This window comes from Podarcis pityusensis (genome assembly GCF_964106645.2).
Source record: "Podarcis pityusensis genome assembly, chromosome: Z".
Classification (NCBI taxonomy): domain Eukaryota; kingdom Metazoa; phylum Chordata; class Lepidosauria; order Squamata; family Lacertidae; genus Podarcis; species Podarcis pityusensis.
This window is the reverse complement of record NC_138044.1, coordinates 22,705,611-22,715,256: the sequence shown is the minus strand read 5'-3', so window position 1 is coordinate 22,715,256 and position 9,646 is coordinate 22,705,611. Positions and strand designations below refer to the sequence as shown.

Genomic DNA, 9,646 nt, shown 5'->3' with positions numbered 1-9,646 from the left:
CTGGCAGTCTGCACAGTGAAATACACCTACTGCTATGTTTTAGCCCTACTTTGTAACCAGCAACAACAACATGTTTTAGTTCTCTCTGTACCTTCTTAAGTGACTTCCCATGCATGTGATGAAGTGACCTTTGACACCTGAAAGCTGACATCATGATAATTTAAAGTGCCACAGAACTCTGTTGCTTTTGTCACAATAGACTAACATGGCTACTTCTCTGGAACTTGCCTCTAAAATGTTAAGCCATAGAGGAAACTTTACAAGCGTGTAAAAGCACATTCCTCTAACCCATGACACCACACGGCAGTACTCTACACAGAAAGAAGGCTTCCCACTCATACCCAGGAGCACAGAAAGTGCATCTGCTTAAATAAGCTTAAAACTTTGTCTCTTGTGTTTGACTGCTCCCTCAATCTGCATGTTATTCTCTGAGACCATAGCTTAAGCTGTAATAGACCACACTGACAACTGAACCAGGAGTGAGTTGTGATTGTTGTTTTAGCTTTTCCAGGACTTTCAAAGCCTAAAATACCATTTCTCACACCTGGAGGAAAAAAATGGTCAACTGCTGGTCTACCACCACCAAATGCTTTTTTTCAAAAGACAAAAGTCACTAATGCACACTTGCCCACAAAGAGGCCACCTTAAAAAAATTTCAACAGTGCAACATGGCATGAAAGCAAAGCTCACTGAACATGAGCTGCTGGCAGCAGCTGGAATTTACCCGCAGGGGCACCCGGTCACACACACACACACCTGGCTGTGGAAAGGTGGCAAAAAGAACTTGGGGGAATCCTCCCCAAGGCAGCACTCTGCCCCTTCTCAATCTGACCATTCATTCTCGTCCAGCTCCGAGTCATCATCTGATTCACTGTACTCGACGGCGATTCTGCGGGAGAGGATTGTCGCCACGTCATTGCCCACTGGCTCTTTCTTTGCCTCTTGCTCCCATTGTTCTTGGACCTTCCGGAGTTGAATCCCTGCATTTGCAAAGGAAGAAATACTTTGGAGGACTGGCTTCTGAGCAGGTGTGTTGCTGGGACCTGACTTCACACTGAGACTCCAAGCCATGAAAGACAATCCCTGTTCCCTTCCCAAGTCCCAACTGGGGTCCCAGCAGCTACACTGAGCTTAGAAACAGATCTGTAGAGCTAACCCCCAAAGGGTTAGTAAATCCAACACCCTGAAATGCAGGAATCGATCACCTTGAGAAGCCCAGCACAACAGCAGGGGCAATCCCCACCAACCTCTAGTTCCAAATTTGGAGCTGGGGCTTGTTTTGCTGTTAGGAAGCTCGAGTGGCCATTATCCACCCATTTTTCCTTGCTAAAGGCGGAGGAAAATCTGGGGCTTGTCTTGGCACCTGGTGCCAAAGGGCCTGATTACCTAGACATCCACCTCTAGCTTCCATTTCCAGCTTGGAGCTACAGAGGTTGGACTGAGATTTCCCCTGCAGTTGCACTGAACCCTCCACAGCTCAGCACAAACAATAGGCATTGCTTCCTCCCCAACTGTAGAGGGAAATGGAACTTCACTTCTCCTCCTAGCCATGGAAAGGTGGGAGTAGATGGAATTGTGGGACAGTGATCAATTTGTACAGGCCTGGCCAAAACAGGCCTTCCCAGTCACTATTTGTTTGATACTAATTAATTCTGCATTCGTTAAGGGGCAGCTAACCTTTTGGGGCCTTTGGACACCTTTGGAATTCTGAAAATGTGGTGTGGGCACCAACCACAAAAATAGCTGCCATAGAGCATGGCATAAAAGAAAATGACTATCACAAATAAAACAGCAGAAAAAGAGGCATGACCACAAAATGGAGTGGGCTTGGATGCCCCACTGCTCCCATTAAGGGGATAAAATACATCTACAGCAGTCATCATACACCATGCTCACTCACAAAGACAAGCACTCTACAAGTCTCCTGTTTAAGGAGAACGAGAGGTCAAGCCAATGCAAACAGGAACTGAGGCGGAAGAGCAGCCAGCCTCTCACAAATGGTGGATTTGGATGAGATATTTACTGAGACCTTTCATGGGTGCCATGGAAGGTACTATTGGAAGCACTGATGCCTGTACATGCTGTTTGGATGAGCATTGTTTAATGGCTTCCAATCACTTTATTTTTACCCTTTAGAATTTCAAAAGCAAACAAACAAATAAATAAAAAAATGTGGACTCTTTGCGGGAGGGAATATTGCTATACAGAAAAAGCTGGTGCTCACCTCTACGAATTGCAGCAAGCAGGTCGCTCCTGGCATCACTCATTGGTATCAGCGGGAACTGAGGCTTCCGTGGTTCAACCGTCATGGCTGGGGGAGAGGCCAAGTGAGCTGGTGAGGTGGTAATCGTTGGGGGTCCAGGAGGAGGGGGCGGAGGTGCAACGGGGGGCCCCATTGGGCCAGTCTGAGGGGGAGAAGCAGAGTAGGGGCAAGGTGGGGCCGGTGGAGGGGAAGGTGCGTAAGAGGAGTGAGCAGCAGTGGCAGCTGCATTGGACGCCATGGTGGGAGGGGCAGAGATAGGGCTGTCAAAGGCAGTTTGAGCGGAGGGTATCACCGGGGGAGGGGGAGGGGGAGCAGGTGGCACAAAGTACTCGGCCATTGGCACTTGCTGGGGGCTGAAACGAGAAAGGGAAAGAGACAATTTGAAACAGACTCTGGCCCAATCAAACATGGCACACATACAAAAAATCTACAAGTTAAACTTAATATATAGGTTGGCATCAGACAAATGCTAGATACGTGGATTGAGTAAAGTGAATTACAGACACATCTTTTGGAACTTCTTTCAGATACAAACATTTTGAAAATCTGTTTCAAAAGGCTAATGTTTCTAATACTGCTCACTGTTAAAACTGAAAATATTTCTAATTTGTTATGTGGAAGGTGTTATCTATGGAAATGATCGAAAAATAGTGATCAACCTTATAACTGCTAAGATTATGATAGCTAAAAATGGAGGGGTGAGGTTATATCTCCTAATATATGTTAAGGGCTTTTTTTGGGCGGGGGACACACCCTGGTCTATAGTAACAGTTGATTGAGTTAACTAATTATAAAATAATACACATAAATCAACCTAATAGGTTTTGGAAGAATTTGTGGTTTTTTTTGTAATGTTTAGGAACAGCAAGTTTAATGATACTGCTCAACCTTATGTTGTTTTCAACCTGATGTAATTGTTTGATTATTTCTTTATGGATATTTTATTGCATCTATAATAAAATGGAAACAAAAACAGATGAGCAGCTCAAGTCACAGAATTAGGCTATTTTAAGTTTAGCCCTTCTAAACTGCTGTACAACTTTGGAGCTAGAGCTATGGTTAAAGGCAGCTCCTCCCTCGAAGTAAGCAAACTAGAGCAGATACAGTCCCACATACATGGGAATTTTCACAGTACTCAGACATGGCAGGCACCCAGATACAGAATGGCAACCAGTACTAGTGCAAGAAAGTCCAGTTGCTAACAAACTCCTGTGCTGAGCTTGCCCAACTCATGACCCACCAAGATGTGCAAAAACCTTTTGTTATCCTAGGCAAGCAGTTAAGCAGTAAAGACTGAGGGACCATAGTAAACTAGACTAAAACCTCTAATTTTTGGAGAAGGGGTAAAAAAGAAGTGCTACTGCCAGGGTTTCAGGCAGGGGTCTCTTCCAGTCCCCTCAAAATGCCAGGGAATGAACCAGGGACCTTCTGCATGCTAAGCAGATGCTGCACCACTAAGCTATGGCCCTTTCCCAATTAATGTAATAATTAGGTTGCATAAAACCATTTCATGTTGGTTATCATTACCCACTATACCTTCTAACAGCAGCATCTAAGGAGATTTTAAAAAATAAAAAATGACACACACACACACACACACACACACACACACACATCAGAAAAGTCCTGCTGAATCAGTCCAAAGGCCCATTTAGTCCACCATATTGATCTCACAGATCTCACAGACCTCACAGCAAGCAGGATCTGCGTGCAACAGCACCCTCCCCCACCTGTGATTCCTCACAACTAGCATTCAGATGAGCTTCCCAAATGTACTCACTACTCTGTGTGCACAAATCTCATGCTCAGATTGCATACATGTTTAATACTAATTGTGTCTGTTTGGACAACAATCTGCATGGTGAAAAACTGACTGGCAAGTTCAATAAAATCCTTTTCCAGACAAAAATCTCATAGGAAAAGTAACTGTTTTCTTGCTGTCTGCTGTCCATAGTCCTGAAAAAGACAGTCCGTTCTTTGCACACATAGGGCTCATTCACAGTTAACTTTCCTCCACATTTTCCAGGCACGGACTGCACTTTAAAGCTCCATATCTGAGCACTCCCTGCTTCCCTGCCCCCGGAGATTTCCTGCAAAAACCCACTCTTTACCAGTGAATCAGAGCAAATAGCAATCCACGGAAAACCTGAATTGTTGCACTTCAGCTTTAAAGAACAGGTTTTTGCAGGGGAAAGTCCCAAGAGGAAAAGGACACTTGGACATGGAGCTTTGAAGCAAGGACCTGTTGCTATAAAGTGCAGGGCAAAAGCTAAGTATGGATAAGCCCTTTGTCTAGAAGTGCTATTTCACATTTTACAGATCATCCAACTATAGTTGTCAGCCTATTACATTTCTATATTTTCTATGCAGCCCCCTTGGTCTCTTTTCAAGCCTGGCTTTTGAAGCTCATTACATATCAGCCCTTAGCCATTGATCCTACAAGGACTTGCACATGGTTTGATTTTTCCAATGGGGATGCCTCTTCTTCCAAAGGAGGAAAAAAATGATTTGCAAGAATTTACATGCCGACTTACTTAACAATGAGGGAGTAAATTCTGCCCATGGGCCTCCATGCAAAAGGGGGTCAAGAGCAGCATGGGAATGGCAGAATTTGGGTCTTAAGCTCAATTTTCAGCATTCATTTACCAAGTAATGACAAAGACTAGGAACAACTGGGACAGAACTTAATCAAGGGGAAAGGTGCTAGGTGAGTAAAGGATGCAGGGAAATGATAGGGGATTCTTGCTGAGCCTAACGGAGCGAAGTCAGCCTGCCCTTGTGGCCACCAGAGAAAGCCAGCAGCATTCAGTGCTGTTTCAGATGCCAGCACTTTCCCAGGCTGGGCGAAATGGATGCTGGCTGGCATTTACATGAAGGGATGAACAGTGATTAATATACAATCAAGTTCTCTCTTGGGAGTCCTGGTAGGATTTAGATTGTCACTCACATTACTGTACCAATGAGCAGCCTCTGTGCAACCATATTGTTGCCAGCTGGTTTTACAGAATGCAAGCCTTCCCTACCATGGGGAAAACCCATATGATCTTCCAATAAATGTATTTAAAGAGGAATATTTATATTTTCCTCATGTTTCCCAGGATTGACGAATACAGCTGTATTCCTTGTAATCATCTGATCTCTGGACCAGCTGCTTTCCAATGTGGAAACCAAAGGGTGGAAACTTGAGCTTGGCCATACCAAAAATAAAAAATAAATCAATGGGAAAGAAAGGGGTTGGGGTCAAGTTTCCCAGTTCCTTGGCTATCCATGGATCTGACTGCATTCTGCTTCTCAACACCTTTCCTACACAAGTTTCCTACACTATCAATACCCTGGTAGCTTTAGAAAGTGCCAAACTCTCTTTCTGAAAGCAGAAAGCCACACCTAACAGGGGAAGGAAAGCAGGCAGGAATCCATACCCATAATCCTTGACTATCTGAGGCCTCGGTCCATTTAGCATAGTCTCTGACGGCTGCGGTACATGGGGCTGTTGGACCCGGTTGAGACTGTTCTGCCGGCTTCCTGCTGCTGAGGGCCTGTAGACATGTTCCTGGGCCTGGTTAGCCACCAGGATGACCTCTTTGTTGTCTGCTGACAGGTGTGAGGCTGGAGCTAATATCTGCTGGGCAGGATGGTTAGGGCTGGCCGGGTATGAGTGATCAGCTGCATCTGACGCATAAGATCTGTCACACACAAAAACACCAAAAGGTTGTACTCCTGAATAGGGTGGGTGGATGGAAGGAGCCAAACTGAAGGGAAAATTAAGATGACATCTATCAGCTGCTGGGATCAAGGCATGGTGTGTGTGTGTGTGTGTGTGTGTACGCACACACACACATTTACACATGCGCACACACTCTAAAAGGAACACACACATGCAGCAAGGATGGAGCAGGCATGGATTCGGAAGTTAGCACCACAGTTTAAGAGATTAGCCTTCTATAGGGGTTTAAGTACTCCTAACTTGTGCTCCAAACAGCACACTGACTTCTTATCTCAGCATCATGTGAATGCAGCAGCAAAGCCCATGCAATGATTTAGCAGCCCCAGAGCAACAAACATTGGGTTTTTTTTTATTTGGGGCAGGGGGAGAGTTTGTCAAAAGGCCTCATTTCCCTGAACCTCCAGCTAGTCAGATCAGAACCCTTGCTGTTGTGAGCAATAAAAGCATCCAGAAAAATAATAATAAGTCAAACAATAATCAAGCCCAAAAACAGCAAAAGAAAGAAAAAAGATCGAGCGAAGCGTGTAATACATAAAACCTGCCTATTATCTGGGGACAGTGATCCTTCCGATGAGGCCATGTGATATGGGGATGGTGAGAACCTGTTATCGGGCCGGAATTCCTTATCGTATGCCATCATGTTCCATTCCAGCCGCCGGTTGCGAGCCTTTCGCACTTTCTTCACTTCCCTGGTGGAGTCTTCAACCAGCCGCTGCTCCTGCAGAGAAACAGAGTAAAGTATCTGCTGTGTCAACCACCTTTCTGCTACTGATGTGAATTGTAAGGCTTGGCTGGCCTCCACAATGGAACAGAATCCCCAAGGGGTAAAAACAGAATACACCACCTTCAGGCTGCAGAGTCTGAGGGTTTCTTTTTAATGTGTGTGTGTGTGTGTGTGTGTGTGTGCGTGCACGTGTGTGCATATTTGAGTTTCCCATATGTAAATAATTCCTTACAAGAAAAAAACAAACCCCAGCACTACGAAAGGTGAGAATGCTTTCAGCTCAACACACTCCTTATTTACTGAGATCTGTGCTTTGTTTGTTTTTTCATAATGCAGGTTGTGATGGGACGATGAGCTGCTTGTGTGTAAAATCCTAGTCCCTCAGAGTTTGGTCAAGTTTGCAAACCTCTGTCTGTAACGGAGCCCCTTAAACATGGCTCCGTCAGTCGCTGGCAGATTCCGACAGTGGTTGCTTTCGGAATCGCTTCCAACATAAAAGCTCCTTAACGGAAACACGTCTTCTGGACTCTCTGCGTGACAGTTTCTGGCGAGGAGTGGGTGTCCCTACAGGAGGTCCTGAAACCTCCCCACTGTTTTCGCTGGAAGTGTCTCTGAGCCATCCCTCCAGCTCACTTTCCCTCAGCTCAGCTCCTCTCCCCCTACTGGTTCCCTCTTCAGCTGCTGAGTCTCTCCCAACCTGTGTGAGCCCTTTCACTTCCCTTCCTTCCGATGGCAGTTCCCTGACATCCACCTCCCCTCCAGGGCCCCCTTCATCCCCTCTCGCCCCCTCCTCTACGGGCGGTGAGGAGGCAAAACCCCGGAATGAACTTCCTTCATCTTCCGATGTCCCGAACACTTCTCTCCACCTGTTGCGGTTCCTGGTCTCGAAGTACTCCTCCTCCTCAGAGTCCATCTCCCCTTCCCCTTCCGAGTCCGAGAATCCTTCCAACTCCTCCTCCTCATCGGTGGTCCCAAAGTATTCCCTCCGGAACCTCTCCACAGGCTGAGGTTTCCTTGGGAACCTTTGATGGAACGTTTCTATCAATACCTCGTCATTGATATCTTCTGCCATTACCCAAGTGTTTTCTGACTCCGGTTCTCCTTCCCACGCTACCAAATACTCCACCTGATCCCCCTTCCACCTGGCGTCGAGGATTTCTGCCACATGGCTGCTGCATTCCCTTTCTTCTATGACCGGTCCCCGAGTGGCCATCCCTTCTCGTCCCCCCTCATACGGTGACAGTAACGACCTGTGAAATACTGGGTGCAGTTTCATGTGGTTGGGTAACCGGAGCCTGAAAGCCACTGGGTTGACCTGTTGAATGACCTCAAAGGGACCCAATCTCCTGGGTCTTAATTTCTTACAACCTCCTTTGAATGGCAACCCTTGGGTTGACAGCCACACCCTATCTCCCACCCTTATGGTTTCACCTTCCCTTCGGTTCTTGTCTGCCTGCCTCTTGTATTCTTCCTTCGCCCTTTCTAAGTTGAGTTGGAGCTGACGATGGATTGCTTCCATTTCTTCTACAAAATGCTCGGCTGCCGGGACGCTCCATCTCTCCCCTTCTCCCCCTGGGAAACCCCTGGGATGACACCCATAATTAGCCAAGAAGGGGCTCATCCCTGTGGACACATTCTCGGCATTGTTGTAGGCAAATTCCGCCAGCGCCAACTTTTCTACCCAGTCATTCTCTCTGTCATTGACATAACACCTCAGGTATTGCTGGAGGACACCGTTTGCTCTTTCCGCCTGCCCGTTGGTTTCAGGGTGCCGGGCAGTCGAAAAGTTGACCTCCACCTGCAGTAAGCTCATGAGCTTCCTCCAGAACCTGGAAGTAAATTGTTTTCCTCGGTCTGAGACCACCCTCAATGGCACCCCGTGCAACCTAAAAATGTGTTCTACAAATAACTTCGCTGTCTCTTCCGCCGTGACTGCATGCGAGCAGGCTACAAAGTGGCACATCTTTGTTAGTAGGTCTACCACCACCATGATGGCTGTTTTCCCCTTGGACTTCGGCAGATCAGTCATAAAATCTATCGACACTGCCTCCCAAGGTCGTTCTGGGGTTGGTAAGGGTTCTAATAGCCCCGCCGGTGCCCGCCTCTCCCCTTTGGCTCGCTGGCATTGCTCACACCCTCTTACATACTCCCGTACATCTTCCCTCACCTTAGGCCACCAAAATTCCCTGGTGACCAACCACATGGTTTTGTGTTGTCCAAAATGCCCCGCCGTGGGGCTGTCGTGCAACTGCTTGAGTACCCTCCCCCTTAAGTCTCCTTCAGGGATATACAGTGCCCCTTTGTAATACAAAGCTCCATTTCTTTCCTCGAAACCCCCTGGTTCCTCTCCCTCACCCCTAAGACCTCTGAGCTTATTCTGGGCGTATTCATCATTCTCTGTTTCCTCTACCAGTTCTCTTTGTCCCACCAATGCCGCCCCACACACCCAGCGGTCCTCTGGAATGACATGTCTCTCTTCGGGTGCTCCCTCCCCCTCCAAATATTCAGGTTTGCGTGAGAGAGCGTCCGCCCTAATGTTCTCTGGGCCTGGCACGTAACAAATCTCAAAGTTAAATTTGGAGAACTCCTGGGCCCATCTCACTTGCCGTTGGTTGAGCACTCGTGCCGTCCTCCAATACTCTAGGTTCTTGTGGTCAGTGCACACTTGCACCTTATGTTGTGCGCCAATTAGCAGGTGCCTCCATCTCCGGAACGCCTCATGAATGGCTAGTAGTTCTCGGTCATACACCGTGTAGTTCCTCTCGGATTTGTTCAGCTTTCGCGAAAAAAAGGCACACGGTCTCCACTCTGACTCCTCCTTCCCTGGCTGCAGAAGCACCGCCCCAATCGCTCTGTCTGATGCGTCAGTTTCCACTCTCATCGGTTTTTGTAAATCCACATGCAGGAGTTGTTGTTCCGAGGCGAAGGCCCTTTT

The 9,646-nt window shown here is 47.1% G+C and overlaps 1 protein-coding gene across 3 annotated transcripts in view; it reads right to left on the bottom strand.

The window, feature by feature from the left end:
• LOC308467998 (actin-binding protein WASF3-like) overlaps positions 1-9,646 on the bottom strand; it is an 86,891-nt gene that overhangs the window by 8,231 nt on the left and 69,014 nt on the right. The window contains exons 6-9 of one of the 3 annotated variants that reach the window (XM_080989868.1): positions 6,590-6,705; positions 5,683-5,946; positions 2,225-2,616; positions 31-980 (exon numbers count right to left, since the gene is read on the bottom strand). In XM_080989868.1, the coding sequence (XP_080845994.1) occupies positions 823-980; positions 2,225-2,616; positions 5,683-5,946; positions 6,590-6,705 (930 nt within the window). In that variant the 3' untranslated portion in view covers positions 31-822. Of the gene's footprint in view, positions 1-30; positions 981-2,224; positions 2,617-5,682; positions 5,947-6,529; positions 6,706-9,646 lie in introns of all 3 variants that reach the window. The other 2 variants (XM_080989867.1, XM_080989869.1) reach the window with 2 other exon arrangements.